The sequence below is a fragment of the Apteryx rowi genome, unplaced genomic scaffold (assembly GCF_003343035.1).
Source record: "Apteryx rowi isolate R43461 unplaced genomic scaffold, aptRow1 scaffold_97, whole genome shotgun sequence".
Lineage (NCBI taxonomy): Eukaryota > Metazoa > Chordata > Aves > Apterygiformes > Apterygidae > Apteryx > Apteryx rowi.
This window is the reverse complement of record NW_020451282.1, coordinates 1,607,025-1,625,722: the sequence shown is the minus strand read 5'-3', so window position 1 is coordinate 1,625,722 and position 18,698 is coordinate 1,607,025. Positions and strand designations below refer to the sequence as shown.

The 18,698-nt window shown below is 38.9% G+C and overlaps 1 protein-coding gene across 3 annotated transcripts; it reads left to right on the top strand.

The window, feature by feature from the left end:
• The first annotated feature begins 19 nt into the window (after nt 1–19).
• Nucleotides 20–17,969, top strand: LOC112960496. Of its 3 annotated transcripts, none has more exons than XM_026054812.1 (7): nt 20–2,795; nt 4,059–4,183; nt 5,180–5,266; nt 8,502–8,837; nt 12,525–12,638; nt 13,747–13,880; nt 16,412–17,969. In XM_026054812.1, exons 3-7 carry the CDS (start codon nt 5,215–5,217, stop codon nt 16,463–16,465), a joined length of 690 nt encoding a protein of 229 aa, XP_025910597.1. In that variant the 5' UTR covers nt 20–2,795; nt 4,059–4,183; nt 5,180–5,214; the 3' UTR covers nt 16,466–17,969. The 3 variants fall into 3 exon arrangements, with proteins under 3 accessions (XP_025910597.1, XP_025910596.1, XP_025910598.1); XM_026054811.1 differs by having other exon boundaries at nt 8,481–8,837; XM_026054813.1 differs by lacking the exon at nt 12,525–12,638 and having other exon boundaries at nt 8,481–8,837.
• The last annotated feature ends 729 nt before the right edge of the window (nt 17,970–18,698 follow it).

The following is an 18,698-nucleotide window of genomic DNA, read 5'->3' as shown; positions in this document are numbered from 1 at the left end:
AAATACAAAAATGACCTTGGTGTTGCAGTACAAACGTACTGAACATTTTCATGTTTGCTGTGGGTGATTTTAAAGTGATTATTTCTATGATGCTTCATTGTGGAGCACTGATGAAGTCGTATTAGTCCTCTAGTCTTGAATTGTCTTTCTAATGATGGCAATCTCAAGAGTCTTTTCTCAGGGTCTTTTATTGTTAGAGGAGATGACTTCCAAATCACAGCGTAGTAATTTGCCAAATGACATTCTTTTCTGTGTGGAAAGAGGTAAGCCTTGTCGAGCTATTTTGTCCTCTGGGCAACAACTGTAAAATTTCTGCTTTGCTGCAAACTGAAATTGAATGTAGTGTTTGTATTTCTTTGCATTGTTAAGTTCATTTAAACTGTGTCTCTTAAGATTCAGAACTGGTTGGCTCTGCTTTGCCTTCTTAGTCTTTTGTTCTGGGTAAACTGGAGCTAGGCTGTAGACAGAAGAAGGTTTATTGCCACGTGGCCAGCGACTAACTCATCACGTAACTTGAAGCAGATACACCATTCTCATGCTGCAGTTATCGCACTTTAAATTTTCCTACTTGCCAGGCTCACAGAATATGGAGGAAATACTTCCTTAACATGAAGTACAAGTTAATAATGAAGGACTGTGTTTAGGGTTAAACTGGTGGTAGGTGCAAATTCTAAGCAGATCTAATTGAGCAACAACTAAAGGAAGCATGGGCAGTGGCTAGCTTTTCTAATAGCTAGTACCTTTTTGTGTTAAAAAGAAAAGTTGTGTTTTTCCTTTCTTCTGCTCAGCTTTAATCAAAGTGAAGCTGTAGAATCTGATTCTGTTCACATGTCGTTGGACATCTCTATTTTGGAGATATTCGAAAGTCGTCTGGACACAGTGCTGGGCAAGGTGCTCTTGGTGACCCTACTTGAGCAGAGGGGTTGGACTAGATGATCTCCAGTGGTCCCTTCCAACCTCAACCATTCTGTGATTCTGTTATTTTAATTAATCCCATAAAAATGCACATGACTCAGATGAGTCAGGTCTGTCACTTTTACTGCAGTGGTAATGCTGAATTGTGCTTGGTGCAACACTGTGCAAAACGCCATATTTCTGGCCAATGCAATATAAAACAGAGAGGAAATATATGGGTTTAAAAGAGAAAAATAAGTGCCCTATCATTTAACAAGTCCAGATCTAGATTTATGTAAAAGTGGCATTTTAGTATGGCAATTGTTCTGATGTAATTCAGCTGCTCAGCCATAATTTCCCCCATGTGGAGACACTATTCAACAACAAATAAAACAGAGTAAAAAGGACTCTCCAGAATAGCTATTGCAAAACAGCTTTGCTGGGAGAACTGCACTGGTCAGTTTTTCCATGTAGACAGGCTGTGTATACTAACTGGTTGCATCTCGTTAAAATCTCCACAGAAACTGCCATTTTCAGTTATTGGGTGAAGAAAGATAATTTCATATTTTGCATTGGTTATTTTTTATCTGTGGCTGTAAATAATTAGTGTTACACCCATCTGCCCTGCCCTGGTGCATCAAAAAATATTCTTCTGCAACATTAAGCTCATAGGGGAAGCATATAGCCCTGTAACTGGGATTGCTGCAGTAAAGCACGGTGAAAGCTATTTTTGTTTTGTGCATGTATTTGGAAAATGAAATGTGTTCGGCTGAGTCATGTTCCTTTCTTAAACATCTCTTCTCATTCCCTGCTTGGATACACCATCTTGTATAATGGATATACTGAGTAGTAGGTTACACAGTGGTATGATTTCACTGTATTTTTGTGACCAAAGTGGTATTCACTAAATATAAATGTTGGTAACAGAAAGTCATGCTGGTAGATTATAAAAATTGATTCTGCATCTTCAGTGGGCAAATTCCATGGCCAATCCTGTTCAAGAGCAGTACAGGATGCTGCAGCTGTTAACTCGGCACTGCTTTTGCAGAGGTCAGGTTGATATGGTTTTGGTAGGCTGTGTTAGAATGAATTCTGTAAAAACTTCCTTTTTGCAGGATAATATAAGCAGGAATACCTCATTACCAGCTGGTTTATCTGATTGTGTTTTTTTTTTTAACTTCAATTTACAGAGACTTTTTGATTTAAAACATATATAATATGGAATTATTTCAGTGCAATTTGCCATCAGGGAATAATTTGCCAGAGTCAAATCTAATATTGTACCAGAGGCATCCAGGAAGGTGGTCTATTAAAAGGATGGCATTCCTGCTAGAAGATGATGTTATTGCACACTTTTTGTTTTTTTCCTAGGAAATCTCAGTCCAAGCAAACAGAAGCCTGCAGGCATTCAAATATCTGTAGAGTAATTATCTTTTGGCAATTATCCTTTTTCTTCCCTCATATGTATCAAGATAGGAAAAATATTGCAGTGCTATGTCAGGACTTCATAGATATAAGGCCATTCTCTACTTAAGCTCTACTTCAAACTGTACATCAGGTAAGATACCCAAAGAAAGAAGGGTGGGTGTGATGTTATAAGCTGAGGAAAAAGTCGTGCATGCAAGCAGCCTATTTGTGTTATGGTAAATATACTTTGTTTTTAATTTTGACTGGAGTTAAGGGGAATAGCAGTTGTAGACCACAAGAGCTGGGAGGAGACAGCAGAGCAGTTGGGTGGTGAGGAAGGAGAGGATGTGAAGAGCAGTCAGGATGAACCTGCTATGGGAAGTCTGAAGTTCAGACTGTTCTGAAAACAGCTTATTTTATCCACAGCTCCTAGTTGCAGAACCTCCAAGATACTTCTCTTCTGGGTCTGGCAGAAGATCAGTTTGTTTGTCCTGGTAAGCTGAAGCTATTCATTTCTTCATTCCATGTAATTTTGAGGAGTAGGAGCGCTGAATGGCCTCAAGAGCAGGCAGAGACCTACTTGTGTTTGGGGATGAAGAGTGGCTCTCAGCCCTATTTTACAGTCCCCTTTTCCGAGGCCCAGTGACACCTTTGAATGTTTTCTGTGTTGGCACTAGGCTCCGATAGCTTTGGTATTGCTCAGTATGTGATAGGGCTTGGACAGCACAAGCCTCTGTTACAGAGTAGAAGGGGGCTGCTTCCGAACGCTGAAGGGTTTTGCCCCTTTTCAGCAAATGTGCTTTTTCTTCCCATTGCCCTGTTCTATCTCAAAGACTTCTAATTACATCGACCTTGGTGAAATGCATGTATTGGTTATTTGCACTCACAAGAGAATTTTTTTCTGTCAGTTTCTTGCTTTCTCGGAGAAGTTCGTTCATAACCTTATTTAATGGAACATGATACGTTAAGCAAGGGGCAAATCTACTTTAAAGCTAGATAAAATAGTTCCTCTTTCATGCTAGCATTTATCTTGAAAGTCTTGTTGGCAAATGTATTAATGCAAAAATAAAAACTAATTTTTTTGTCTATTATGTAAGAATTATTTATTAGCTGCTGTTTTGAAAATAAATTTTTACAGATCGCTTTTCTTTAATCACTAGATCAGGTAAAAGAATTACTTGCACTTTAAATTAACTGTGGTATCCACAAATGTCACATTTGTTTTGTCAGTCCATTTGTGCTGTGGAACTTTTTTATTTATTTATTTATTGTTTGTTATCAGAAATCAAATTGGGTGTTTTGTATTTCTGTGCTAATAGGAGTCCTAGGACAATATCAAATTAAGGTTTTGGTTGTTTTGTTTGGGTCATAGCTGGACAAAATACATAATGCATATACCATACAAAGAACAGAACTGCACAGATTGTAATGAGAAGTTAAGGTCTGTTACATTGAAATTAGGTATTGTATAAAAAGCCCAAGGATAAAAAGCCCAAGTGATTGTGTGTTTGAGTTGGAGGACAGGAGATTCATGAGTTAGTCATGATAAAGGTGAAACATCCCATTTTCAAGTGAACCCTTTCTTTTGGCATATCTGAAACTTTCTACAATATTTGTTATGATTTGAAAAACATGCTGAAAAGGCAAATTTTAATAAAAACAACTTTTTAAAAAAAAAGAATCTGGTAAAATGTCTTTGACTTAGTACTTCAGTACTTTCAATATGTCTCTGCTGGTGTTCCCTGAATGCTATGGAGAAAAGCTCTGGGAGATGGATTTGTGCAAAGCATCTGGAAGAGCCTGGCTGTAACTCACACTGCCTCTCCAAGGATGGAGTCCCTCTGTGCTGAGCAGGGGCTCTGCAACCATCTCTATTGCACAGGTAAGTGAAGGTGCGGGTTTATAGAATGCAAAGTGGTTGATGCGATTTCAAAGGTCCATTAAGAATCAATAGAAGAAACAGAAGAAAACCAAAAGGGATCTTGCTGTTGTAGATGCTTTCCTGACCCATGTAGTCATTATATGTGATGTACATATCATCTGCCTGGCAGCAAAGCCAACTTAAGAAATTTTCACACCTTATTTTACAATTTACTAAGATGAGAGATTGTGGGGCTGTGTGTAAATCAGTGCAGTGAAGTAACTTGGGCTAAAAATAAACCTCTTTYCCCCCCCCCCCTTTTTCTGTGTGCTAATTCATTTCCTCTCTAGCAGTGGATCCGGGTTAAACTAAAGCATCTTTCAGAGTAAATACAAGCCGCTATCAGCACTATTGAAAAAGCTTCACCTAGCCTCTAGATAAAATATTCTGCATGCTGGAGTTGCCAGCTGCATGCCTCAACTCAACACTAAATGCATAAACTTAAATATTTAAATCAAGAAAAGCTTTTTTTTTTTTTTTTTTTAACTTGACATCAACATAACCTATGCACAATCATTGTCTTTTTGGATTTGGATAAAAATATCAGATAGCTTGGATATAAGAGGGATGCTTTACGGATGAGCATGTAAACAGAGCAGCTGAAGAAGTCTCATTTTCATAAAATGCTTTTAGATGAAGGACTGAACAAGTGCATGGTAAACTTTGAAATGAGACAGCTGCAAAGCAGTGAAAAACATAGTCATAATCGAAAGCATAATCATATCAGAAGAAAGAGGTTAATTTGTAGTGTTAAAAGATAACTAGTTAGACACCACTGAGGTTTAAAGAAGAAATGTGGGCTCTGAAACAGAAGCATCTATGGTTGCAGTATCAAAGAGTGTAGGGAAAATTTGGGGTTGCATTTAGCTTCTCGGTCATCATCACCACAAGATGGAAGAGGAAGTTAAGCTACAAATCTGACACACTTTCATTTGTTGTCTTGCTCTTCTTCAACAGAGACGCCCCGATGCAAGTGCTAATCAACCCAAGCGATGATTGCAATTGCACTGCAACTTATTTTGATAATGTGTTTTGGCTCCTTAGGTAAGTAAGTAAGTTCTATTTATTTGTTTTGTTTTGTTTATAGTTCAGTCACCTGTAATGCTTGAGCTGGATTAACAAAGAGGTGAAAAAAATGGATTTAATACGGGTAGAATTAATTCTCAAAATATATCTACCTCAAATAGACTTGTGCATGTGTGTGTCCGGGAGAATGTTATCTGTATTTTCACAATACAGAGATCAAAATTAAAGTGTGTGGGGAAATCTAGTGTGTCATGCGGTCAAGCAGAAGTTATTTTTAAAGTATTTTTAGAAAGGGATTGCTGTAGAAAAAGTGTAGAGGGACAAATCTTACTTAGAAACCCAAAATGATGTTAGGTTAACCCAAGTGCCATTTTGCTAGACCCTCAGACTTGAATATTTATTGTGACTAGTGCTGAATGTAAAATTTTCAAATGTTAAAGAGGCTTTCTTCTACATCATGTAGATCTTTCTTCTAGATCATGAAATACAAAGCAGATAAGGTTTTATGTTTCTTTAATACAAATTGTTCTGAAAATACTGAAGAGCATTCAGTGAGGCAAAGAAAAATAGGGAATGGGAGAGATGGAGAAATAAAGTAAGAACAAAATAATATCTTTACATCTTGGCCTTTTTTTCTTTGAAAGGCAGTAAAGCAGCAAGACAGAAGGGCAGCACAGCCTGTAGCACAACTGTATTTTAAATGGCAAAATAAATTAACGCAAAAACTGAAATTAACGATCAGTATTTTGTCACCTGATCAGGTTGTAAGTTGTCATTTACACACTACATCTATTCTTTCCCTTATTTTTCTGCTGTTTATTACCCCTGTACTCTGTCCTTATTGTTCTCTGCCTTTAATTTAGGCAGATACCCTGTTTTAGTCTACATTTAAATGCTAAATTAGCTCTATCATGCTATGCACAAATTTACAATAATAAATATACCACATTCTTATCTAGAATTAGACTATGTAAGTGAAAAAGCTTTTTAACGTGTAGTTCTAGAACATGATAGAATTTCAAAATTTTGTAAATAGCTGCTGCTGCTGTTTATCCTATCCATACCTATGAGAGTTTTGCAAGTGATTCCTCTAAGACAGGTCTAGATTCTTCACAGTAGAGCTGTGAACAGTCAGGCTGGGTAAAACAAATACTGGGCRCTAAACTGTGGAGGGGACTAACTCCTGGGTGTCTAGCTTCTTTAGGAATGGTGAATGTGTGGTTGTTTCTAAGGGCAAAGGAAAAAAAAAAACAGATTTGCATAATTCTGATAAAATTTACCTTATGCCATTTATGGGACCAGAAATGTTTAGCCAAATCATTGCATCCTTGATATGTTGGTTTAAAATGGGCCTGAGTTACAGATAAAAATTTGAAGAAAATCATGGAGTTTATGCTCATTGTGAATAGTATCACATTTTAATAACATAAATGCCAGAAAAAAAAAAAAGAATGGTAATTGTGGGAGGAGTGGCTGATACACCAGAAGGCTGTGCTGCTATTCAGAGGGACCTTGACAGCCTGGCGAGATGGACAGAGAGGAACCTCATGAAGTTCAACAAAGGCAAGCGCAGGGTCCTGCACCTAGGGAGGAATAACCCCCTGCACCAGTACAGGTTGGGGGTTGACCTGCTGGAAAGCAGCTCTGCTGAGAAGGACCTGGGAGTGCTGGTGGACACCAAGTTAAGCATGAGGCAGCAATGTGCCCTTGTGGCCAAGAAGGCCAATGGGATCCTGGGGAGCATCAGGAAGAGTGTTGCCAGCAGGTCGAGGGAGGTGATCCTCCCCCTCTACTCAGCCCTGGTGAGGCCACATCTGGAGTACTGCGTCCAGTTCTGGGCTCCCCAGTACAAGAGAGACATGGAGCTACAGGAGAGAGTCCAGCGGAGGGCTATGAAGACGATTAGGGGACTGGAGCATCTCTCTCATGAGGAAAGGCTGAGAGAGCTGGGCCTGTTTAGCCTAGAGAAGAGAAGACTGAGAGGGGATCTCACCATTATATACAAATATCTAAAGGGAGGGTGTCAAGATGATGGGGCCAGACTCTTTTCAGTGGTGCCCAGTGACAGGACGTGAGGCAATGGGCACAAACTGAAACACAGACAGTTCCATCTGAATACGAGGAAAAACTTACTGACTGTGAGGATGACTGAGCACTGGAACAGTTTGCCCAGAGGGGTTGTGGAGTCTCCTTCCTTGGAGATACTCAAAAGCTGTCTGGACACAAACCTGGGCAATGTGCTCTAGGTGACCCTGCTTGAGCAGGAGGGTTGGACTAGATGATCTCCAGAGGTCCCTTCCAACTTCAACCATTCTGTATAATTCTTTAATGCGGCATATGAAACATCCTCAGCGGTCAGGTTGTAGATCTTATAGCATTGTTCTTTTGTGACCAGAGTCACCGTCATTAGAATAAAAAAAAAGGTTATCTGACCTCTACACAAAGTGATTTCACTTCTAAAGAAAATATTTTATACCATATTGCACAATATCTCATGTAGATAATCTTGCACATGGACAGTGAGTGATGAAAAGATTCAAAGCAGGAAAGAGTAAAAAGTTTTATTTCCTCTGATATTGTCTGAGTCAGCCTTAAATGAAAGCCAGGCAGCAGACTTAATGAATCAACTTTGGACTGAGTAAAAAACTGTACACTAACTAAACTAATGAGATGAATTTGACACACCAGAAACCACTCTTCAGCAACAACTTAAAAAGAAATAAATTTCAATAAAATACTACAGAAACTAACCCCCAAAATCTTGTGCTTCTGTCACTCATTAGAAGCAGTGCAGGACAAGAACTCTAATATGGTAACAAAAATGGTAGTGGGTTTTTCTTTCATTTTGATAAATCATTCATCAATGACTCATTCCAAATGATTCCTTTTGGAATCATTCCTTATCTGGCAAGTGAAACTCAAGTGTTTAATATGCTTTAAACTTAAATCAGAATATATTCAAACTCTATTATAGAAGCTTTTATTTAAAATAAGTATATCAACAACTACACAGAAAAAGTTAATGTGTTACAAACAATCATGGTGAAGAGCTTTAACAGGCCAGATTAAAAGTTTTCTTTTGCTACAAGCTAATTGCCGTTGCTTGACAGAGAAGTGGGTAGTAATTAATCTTAAAATTGTCAGAATGATTTTACAGTGTTAACATTTTAAATACTGTGATTGTAGACATTGTAGCAGTAATGTCATCTCATTGCTATTTTCCACTTTAAAGCTACTTGTATTCCTCCACTAGCTACAGGTCCAAATAATTTAGCAGTCATCCAGACACCGACGAAAGTACACTTATCAATTGGAGACTCCACGGAAATTGCATGTATTTGGGAAAAAATCAGTTCGATTGAGAGGTATAGAGTAAGCTGGTATCTTGTCAATGAAGAGAACATCACAAAAACTGTAACATCGGAGCTTGTCTACATATCCAATGTCACCCACAAAAACAAGGATGTGCTAGTGATAGAAGCTGCCAATGTAAATAACACTGGATTTTACTACTGTGAGATAATTATTGAAATACCTTTCTGTGAAAGAGTATATGGAAATGGAACAACACTGACTGTTGAAATGAAAGGTAAGTTAGCAATAGTATGTGCAGGCCATTTAACTTGTCATAATTTATACAGGCATACCTCGTTTTATTGCGCTTCACAGATATTGCGTTTTTTACAAATCGAAGGTTTGTGGCAACCCTGCGTCGAGCAAGTCTATTGGCACCATTTTTCCAACAGCATGTGCTCACTTCGTGTCTCTGTGTCACATTTTGGTAATTCTCGCAATATTTCAAACTTTATTATTATATCTGTTATGGTGATCTGTGATCAGTGATCTTTGATGTTACTATTGTAATTGTTTTGGGGCACCATGAACCGTGCCCAGATAAGACAGCGAACTTAATCGATAAATGTTGTGTGTGTTCTGACTGCTCCACCGACCAGCCGTCCCCCATCTCTCTCCCTCTCCTCAGGCCTCCCTATTCCCTGAGACACAACAATATTGAAATTAGGCCAATTAATAACCCTACAATGGCCTCTAGAGTGTTCAAGTGAAAGGAAGAGTCGCACGTCTCTCACTTGAAATCAAAAGCTAGAAACGATTAAGCTTAGTGAGGAAGGCGCATTGAAAGCCAAGACAGGCCGAAAGCGAGGCCGCTTGTGCCAAACAGGTAGCCAAGTTGTGAATGCAAAGGAAAAGTTCCTGAAGGAAATTCAAAGTGCTACTCCAGTGAACACACGAATGATAAGAAAGCAAAACAGCCTTGTTGCTGATACGGAGAAAGTTTTAGTGGTCTGGAGAGAAGATCGAACCAGCTGCAACAGTCCCTTACACCAAAGCCTAATCCAGAGCAAGGCCCTAACTCTCCTCAATTCTCTGAAGGCTGAGAGAGGTGAGGAAGCTGCAGAAGAAAAGTTTGAAGCTAGCAGAGGTTGGTTCATGAGGTTTAAGGAAAGAAGCCGTCTCCACAACATGGAAGTGCAAGGTGAAGCAGCAAGTGCTGATGTAGAAGCTGCAGCAAGTTGTGCAGATGATCTAGCTAAGAGAACTGATGAAGGTGGCTACACTAAACAACAGATTTTCAATGTAGGCGAACAGCCTTATATTGGAAGAAGATGCCATCTAGGACTGTCATAGCTAGAGAGGAGAAGTCAATGCCTGGCTTCAAAGCTTCAAAGGACAGGCTAACTCTCTTGTTAGGGGCTAATGCAGCTGGTGACTTTAAGTTGAAGCCAACACTCATTTACCATTCCAAAAATCCTAGGGCCCTTAAGAATTGTTTATGATATAAATCTACTCTGCCTGTGCTCTATAAATGGAACAGCAAAGCCTGGATGACAGCACATCTGTTTACAACATGGTTAACTGAATATTTTAAGCCCACTGTTGAGACCTACTGCTCAGAAGAAAAGATACCTTTCAGAATATTACTGCTCATTGACAATGCACCTGGTCACCCAAGAGCTCTGATGGAGATGTACGACGAGATTAATGTTGTTTTCATGCCTGCTAACACAACATCCATTCTGCAGCCCATGGATCAAGGAGTAATTTCAACTTTCAAGTCTTATTATTTAAGAAATACATTTCATAAGGCTATAGCTGCCATAGATAGTGATTCCTCTGATGGATCTGGGCAAAGTAAATTGAAAACCTTCTGGAAAGGATTCACCATTCTAGATGCCATTAAGAACATTCGTGATTCATGGGAGGAGGTCAAAATATCAACACTAGCAGGAGTCTGAAAGAAGTTGATTCCAGCCCTCATGGATGACTTTGAGGGGTTCAAGACTTCAGTGGAGGAAGTAGCTGCAGATGTGGTGGAAATAACAAGAGAACTAGAATTAGAAGTGGAGCCTGAAGATGTGACTGAATTGCTGCAATCTCATGATAAACCTTTAATGAATGAGGAGTTGCTTCTTGTGGATGAGCAAAGAAAGTGKTTTCTTGAGATGGAATCTCCTCCTGGTGAAGAGGCTGTGAACATTGTTGAAATGGCAACAAAGGATTTAAAGTATTATATACTTACAGTTGATAAAGCAGCAGCATGAAGCAGGGTTTGAGAAGATTGACTCCAATTTTGAAGGAAGTTCTGTTGTGGGTAAAATGCTATCAAACAGCATCGCATGCTACAGAGAAATCCTTTGTGAAAGGAAGAGTCAATCGATGCAGTAAACTTCATTGCTGTCTTATTTTAAGAAATTGTCACAGCCACCCCAACCTCCAGCAGCCGCCACCCCAATCAGTCAGCAGCCACCAACATCAAGGCAAGACCCTCCATCAGCAAAAAGATTACGACTTGCTGAAGGCTCAGAAGATGATTAGCATTTTTTAGCAATAAAGTATTTTTTAATTAGGGTATGTACATTGTTTTTTTTAGACATAATGCTATTGCACACTTAATAGACTACAGTATAGTATAAACATGACTTTTACATTCACTGGGAAACCAAAAAGTTTGTGTGACTCACTTTATTGCAATATTCACTTTATTGTGGTGGTCTGGAACTGAACCCGCAATATTTCCGAGGTATGCCTGTATATCATATTTTATACATTTCCTCCCTCTCCCACAGCCTTCCCTCAACACTGTAGATTTCAGGATGAGCGAGACAAATGCAAAGAGGACCTGAATGACTCTCTGTGGCAATCCACTTATCCTCTCTGCCTTAATACCCCCATTGTAAAGTGTTCATTTTCTTGTGTAAGGGTTTGCTGAGAGGAATTATTACTGTCAGTGTGCGCAAAATCTGTGTATCAGCTATGTATTTCACAGAAGACCCAAATGCCGTTCCTTCCTAGATGATGTTCGGTAGGCTAGATATGAGACAATGAAGGAATYTGCTGTATGGTAAGGAGTGGCTGAAACAATCATATAGTTACTCTGTTCGGTAATATGCGCATCTTACTAGTCTGGGAGAAAAATTAAGGTCCCAATTCAGAATTCAGCATTGGTAAGCATTAGTACAATGAGTTTTCAAACAGTTGTTTTTAGGCAATAGGGATGATGTATGTTTCACCTAACTTTAGAGAAAGAATGTGTCATACCTAGAGGACAATTTACCTTACTTCTGCTACACAGCTCTCAAGATCCTGTGCATTGCTTTTTGACAATGATGATCTCCCTCTCCCTTTCTGTCTCTCAACTATAGAGAAAGACAAGGTGACTAACTCTGACTAGACCTTTAACTTTATCAAATATCCCTCTGACATATAAACAAGTCAAGTAATGGGAAGTAACATCTCTATTCATCCACCAAAGTCCAGTTTTGGACAATACTTTACACTGTTGACAACTTGTAGTCCAAAAGGAGGCACAAGAATGATCAAAGGCTTAGAAAACATCAGTGGCAAAGAATGAATGAAATGGTTTTGTTCCAAATGACAGGAAATGGATATAATAGGCAGTTAAAGAGTTAAAATAATCTGATCTCTTTAAATGAKTTAAATGATCTGATCTTTCACTTGGTCAAGTAGTAATAACCTTAAAGTACAGTAGAAAAGATTTAGATTAGACATTGGGGGTGAAAAAAGAAATCTAATTTCAGGAATAGCGATCTATAAGATAGATTGATTTTTAGTGTTCATTGCTCCTATCAGGTAAACATACATAAGGAATAGCTAAAATATAGATAAACTTGTACTTGAGTAGGTGGATGGACTAACTGACTCTTCAAGTTCCTTCCTGTTCTTTTTCTGTTATGATGATGATCTTCTATTGTGTCCTTAAATAGTACATTCCTTTACTTGAAAAATATAATTGCAGAAGCTGACTCACTCGAAAAGAGAGAGATGGCAATTTTGGCCATCATTCCTTTCTTAGTGGCAGTGGGAAGCTTGTATCTTTGCTGCAAAAAGAAACAGGACTCAAAACTTTCTGGTGAGTGTCAATATTTCCATTTACACAAACTCTCAAAATTAAATATCTGTTTTGGGATGGGTGAACAGATGCATTTAAAAGGCATCACTGAGAGGAATTTCAAGATTCAGCTTTTGCTCCCCTGCTTTTGATCTGCTAGGGGGACCTAGAGTTGAGCCATTTGAGAGCAGTGATTACAAGATCGACGTGACCATTCTTGCAGCCGCTTGCTTGTATTATTTGTCTTTCCATTAAGAGGGATCACTTTGAAGTCTAAGGATCTTGGCCTGGCTAGAATATCAAAGGAGTATCAATTCTGGTCATTTCTTAACAGACCAAAAAAGTGAGGAACCAGAACGTAGCTTTGTGTAATAGTCTTGTTCCTTTATCAGCATTGCCTGTTGAACATGACACCTGGAAGAACTGTCTTTAGAGACTTTGTTGCAAGTTGTGTTTAAGCTGTAAATACTTTTTAACTAATTGTTAATTTTTGTTGCAAAGTTCTGAAATGAAGGACAGAAGTTATCACTAGAAAAAAGTGCGCTGCAAGGGTACGGGACAAGCGTAATATTGGGCATCTGCAGGTGGTTGGCCAGACCAGTGACACACAACCTATTATTAGGGTTGCAACGTGAAGCTTATTCAGCTTGTGAGCTGCCAGGGATATAGAAGGGATATGTGTGACTTGAGATGCAATTCAGCTTGCGGGTTTAAAAACAAAATAAAACAAAACCCCTGGGATTTAGACAAGTGAAGTGCCTAAGCTCCTATTTTGGTCAATAGAGTTGATACAGGCATGAATCTTGAGGGCTACAAACCAACCAGTTGTAGTGTCTTCTGTAGGCTGAGCTGACCAGCTCTCTAGACCATTTTTCATGGCTGCAATTCTGTTGACCAGCTCTCCATTGCTGAAGTAGAGTTTGGAAACCTGAAAGTAGTTGATTTTGTCTACAAGCTAAATAGCATCCTAGTACCTGTCATCAAGACTATAGCCACACAAGAGCTCTGCACTCTTCCTTGCATTTCAGAGCTCTATAGAGCTCTTTACCAGTTTACTCTGGTAAAGTACCAGTATGACTCTGGAAATGGACAATAAGGAAGCAGTGACCATATCTTATTTTTGGCTAAGGTTCTACCCAGCTTCCTATGCCAGAAGAAAGACATGAGGAGGAGCAGATGCTTCAGCTAGATGAACTTCATGGAAGAAGTGAATTCATCAATGAAGCAGCTGAAGAAAACTCATCATGTAATTCTGCTGAATGGGTAAGTGGCTTGTAAAATGACTCTTGCTATGAGAAATAGGCTTCCAAAATGAGGGCCTGGGGAGTGCAAGATGAACAGAAAGCACACAACAAGCTGTAGTTCCTAGGATGGCATCCCACTACAAGCTAAAAAGCTTTGAAGTAGAAAGAAATGTTTTATCACAAGAATAATTGGATTCTGTCAATGTGTTTAATGACACTCTAGAACTGCATGGAAAGGAGGGCAGCAAAAAGTGGAGAACATCAATATAGAGACTGGATAAAAGGAGTAGAGGAGAACACAGCAGTGGCAATAACGTGGCTTTACGTATATTTGTATGTCTGTCGTCTTCAATTGAGTTCAGCTCAAGGGGCTATTCCAGCAGGTAACAGCCACTGAGAACAGGTAGCAGACTTCAGGCTTTCATCTTTTAACTAGATTAAAAAGTAGAGTAGCCAAGGGAAAGAAGCCCTAATTTAACTCTAGTAAAGGTACGTACAACTTCCTTTGCAAACAACTATCTGAGCAGGCTTGGACAAGCCCCCACATTTGCTCAGAGAGGCAATGAAAAATACTAAAGGCCACAGTGGTTGCCATGGTCAAAACTGGCACTGAGCATAAAGATTCCTGAATCCTCCTGTCAGTGAATCTGCCTTGATTTGGCTGTATTGATATTGAAATCACGGTGAGAGAGGATATCAGAATGCACATAGTAAAACAGTAATATCTATCTTTCATCATTCAGTAGTCATAATTTGGTAAAAATATATAGCTGGGAAGATTTGTTCCCCATAATATATATATCCCCACTGGAGCTGAGAAACTTGTTTTTACAGGAAATACCTTAGTAGAAAAATTTTGAAGTAGTCCCTTCAATATACAAAAAAAACCTGAATGAGATGGTTTGGTCATACTAACAAAATATTCTAATTACTAGTTATAAATGAATAACTTTTCTACTTGTTAATATTTGATGAATATGTGAGAGAAATGAAGTTGAGAATGAGAAAGCAAGCAAACATCAAAGGTGGTGCAGAGTGAAGAGTTCATTACTAGCCACTAGCTGTTCTGGGTTTGTCTGGACAAGAATCATCCAGAGGATGTGTGAATACATTTAGAAAAGCTTTTTTGTTGTTGCTTTGTAATTAAACAGATGTTAGCAGTGGTGACTTCTTGTCATGATATAGGATCAGTGTTTTCTTACATGTAACAGACATTTTTGCTATTTTAATTAAAGTAGAAAGGGTGATTTTGTAGTCTTATTTTAAATGTTAAAGCATAACTGGTTCTCATAAATCATTCAAGACATCTAGTAGATTAGTAAAGCCAGCATATACAATGTGCACATATGCTATATTCCGACTGATTAAGCCAGTAGTGACAAGCAAGTATTATGGTGTTTCTGGAGCTGCATACATTGTACTTCAATTATGTTGCAGAACGTGATCATTTTAATACAAATTGTGGTCTTTTCTGTTATTAGCTGTGGCTTTCAGTGCAAAAGTAAGTATCTGAAAAGTTTGCACCAGTTTTTTAGGTTACTTGGGAATTTGCTGTACATTTCTGGGTAGATTTGGGCACCATTTCTGGAACAGTGAATGTCAAGCTTCTGTATGCCTCTGCTAGACTATTTAAAGTCTCTAATTTGTTTTTACAATGTGAATGATGTGCTACTCTTGGTGACGAACTTGATTTATTTAATTACTGTATGAATTCTAACTGTTTTCCATTCTTGGGGTTGAGAAGAAAATCTTGTATCACAGGACTTGATTCAAGGCATGGATTTTACTCTGGTCTACTACAACGGCCTAACAACACTGAGCAATAAGTTCAGGTGATAGCACACAGGTCCAAGTATCTAAATTAGCTTAACCTGAGAGTGAACATCCCCATAGCAATGCTGGCCCCTGTAATTGTGCTTTTACTACATAGCACTTGTTCCCTACCTGTCTGGAGATTCATCCCATGGTTCCTGAGTTGAGATGCTCAAGGAGTGTTTCCCAGATGGTTCTGCTAGTTGCAGGGGAATTTGTTCCTTGAGGGGATTATGGGAAAAATTGGTGTTTTTTACTGCAAAGTTCTGCACGTTCCAGCCCAAACCTAAGCACCACTGCAGCTTTAACCCAGGCTTCCAGCCTCATGGAAGCATACAAAAAGCACACCCCTGAGGAAGGGGCTGTGGTTGTACAAAAGTACGTGGAAGCATGATCCAGATTAGTTAGCCATACCTACCAGCTTCCTTTCTGGCATTCAGTCAGTAGGTGCTCTGATCCTTGTTTATTAAAACAAAAATAGTAAACCACCATAGTAAATGCATCTGGTACCTAACCAAATTCAAGAACTGAATACAAACGAAGGAAGGCTTTGCCTTTGGATCTTGATATTGAGACACTGTTTCCCTCTAAAATGACTCCATGATTCTGTGATGAATCCAGAGTCTCTCTTCTGTTCACGCAAGGCTATGGTAGATGCTGTGTGTTATGTAAAAGTTCATTTTAAATAGACTTTACTGGTGAAAGCTATTTTGACTGCAGTTTTCTTTGTTTTTTAAGGCTGTGTCTACACTGTATGAATCATTTGATCTTTTTTGCAATGAACCAAGATAAAAGATGGCAAATCCATTGTGACTACTGTATCCAGTGCAGCAGATGAAGAAAGCCCATGAATGAGGGCAGCTGAAGAGTCAGGAACAAAAGTGAGACAAGGATTTACTATCTACTTTGACACTAAGAACTAAAGGATCATGTCATAAATAACCGGTATGGATAAAGATCTATGAAACTGAAAACAATACCATAATTTGCTGCTGAAATATGGATTACATGAGTCTGCTGTCAGAAGCACATCAGTGGGACAATATGCCAGAACAAATGTTGGTTCAGAACAGTCTCTGAATGTTTTGTCATTGACTTTATCATAAGGATCTGTGAATTTGGAGTGTTCACAGTTTTAGAAGACTATGTCTTCAACTCTACCCCCAATATCCAGAGTGCAGAACTAATAAGGGATGTATTGCCATACTTCGTGTCTTCTGGATTGAACGGTATTTTTCAACAAAAGTGTTACTTCAGGCAGCCAAGCATTGGCTGCCTGAAATTTAATGGCAATCTTTCAACCAAATAGGTAGGTACTACATATAGGACGAAGTCTGATCCCTGAAACAGTCATCAGTGCTGACTGCATCTTACCAAGGGTGATATGCCAAAAGGCATTACTTTCCTGCAGACAGGAACTGCTGATGTTAATTTATTCACAATATTAAAGCCTGCCAGAGTAGGTAGTCTCCTATGGTCAATGAAATACTCAGTTTAAATGAAATTATATATAATAGAATTATATATAATTATCATTTGATTGTGGGGAGGTTTGGAGCAAATGGGTGTTAACACTTATTCCACTTTTGCCCATTCTAAAACTAGAGAATCACTGAAGAAATAAATCAAAACTAAAAATGCAATTAAAACCTGACTTCCGAGGTCTGATCAGAGATGAAGAGCACTCACAACAAAGCTAATTGCAATTTTCCAAGGGCTACTGAATACTAAGAACAGATAGCTGAAATGTATATGTATTTATGTAACCAGGATTGTTTTGTCTTCTGTTAAAGTTCTGTCAGACCCAAGCTGGAGGTTAGAGTATCTCATCAGCCGTGCAGGGAGAAACAGCTTCATTGCTCTTAAGTTTCTGTTATGACTTGTGTTTGGACAGTGCAATGAACCCAGACTAGCTTCCCTAAAGCCCTTAAAAATAGCTTGTGTATTTTAAATAGGTGACTGGTTTGCTACTTAATAGTTTATAATGAAATCTCTGTGGTTGCAAAGCATGACTCTCACTCTCTCCAGCTTGGTCTATGCTGTAGTGACTACAGTTCACAAAGCTACCTCTTAGGTTACTGTAGCTTGGCTTTGGCTCACTGTCTGTGTGTCCGGTTTCCTGGGTTGTTCTGTAACCTCCCCTGAATGCCATTCTGCAGTGAATATACTGTTAGTGTACACATGCTGGTAATCACTGCATTGTGAATATACCCTGTACGAGAGAAACACAATTTTCAGTATTACATTTCTTGGTATTTATGTATAACTTGAATAAAACAAGAGGATTTTGTCTTTTCTTCCTTATCAATTTCAGTCATTTTAAAATCTTGGTGCTTTTTGTTCTGAAGCTCATTATTACAGGTTTTTTTACTTTGCTGTATGGCGAAACACTGTCATGCACCATCCTTAAATAAGGCTCACAAACATGACTCAAGATATATACAAATGTGGTAACTTTGTCCTAATAGTGTAAGAACACCTACACAGGAAAGTCCAAATCAGTAAAAGGGGAGGTGAACTTCATACCAGGTCCCTGATCAAAGAAGCCCTCTGTTATGCATCGGAGCTGTAAGTGGTTGCAGCAAGTTTTGGCCTTTCCATATACTGGAAAGTATACGGTTCCCATCAGCGAAACGTTTGACCTCATTAATAGCTGCCCACATTTTACATGTTAAAATGGTCATTTCCAGGGTCTGCCTTTGAAGACTGCGCCCAATTTATCATGACCTGGTTTTACCTATGGCTGACAGTGGCTATGAGCCAGCAGACTATTTTCAGAGCTCCCCTTTGCCCTCCTCAGTCAAGAATTTTGACACAGGTTCAACGTTTTCTTCTCTGTTTCTGTAGCAGCTGGGAAGTGGCAAACTCTATGAGGATTTCTCAGAGCAGGCCCTCTTCTACTTTCTCTTCTTGGTGACTATTTTGGTAGCTTTATAACAAAAAGAGCTCTGTAGTTAACCTCATGACACATTTTGGTGTCCAGCAAGATCTCATTTTTGACCATCCATTTAACTGTTTGGTATCT

Bases quoted from the DNA above. Each gene is read 5' to 3' on its own strand.
- LOC112960496 (XM_026054811.1), top strand. From the start codon at position 5,215: ATGATTGCAATTGCACTGCAACTTATTTTGATAATGTGTTTTGGCTCC. The intron at 5,267-8,480 runs GTAAGTAAGTAA...TCCACTTTAAAG, and splicing joins AATGTGTTTTGGCTCCTTAG to CTACTTGTATTCCTCCACTA. The intron at 12,639-13,746 runs GTGAGTGTCAAT...TTTTTGGCTAAG, and splicing joins ACAGGACTCAAAACTTTCTG to GTTCTACCCAGCTTCCTATG.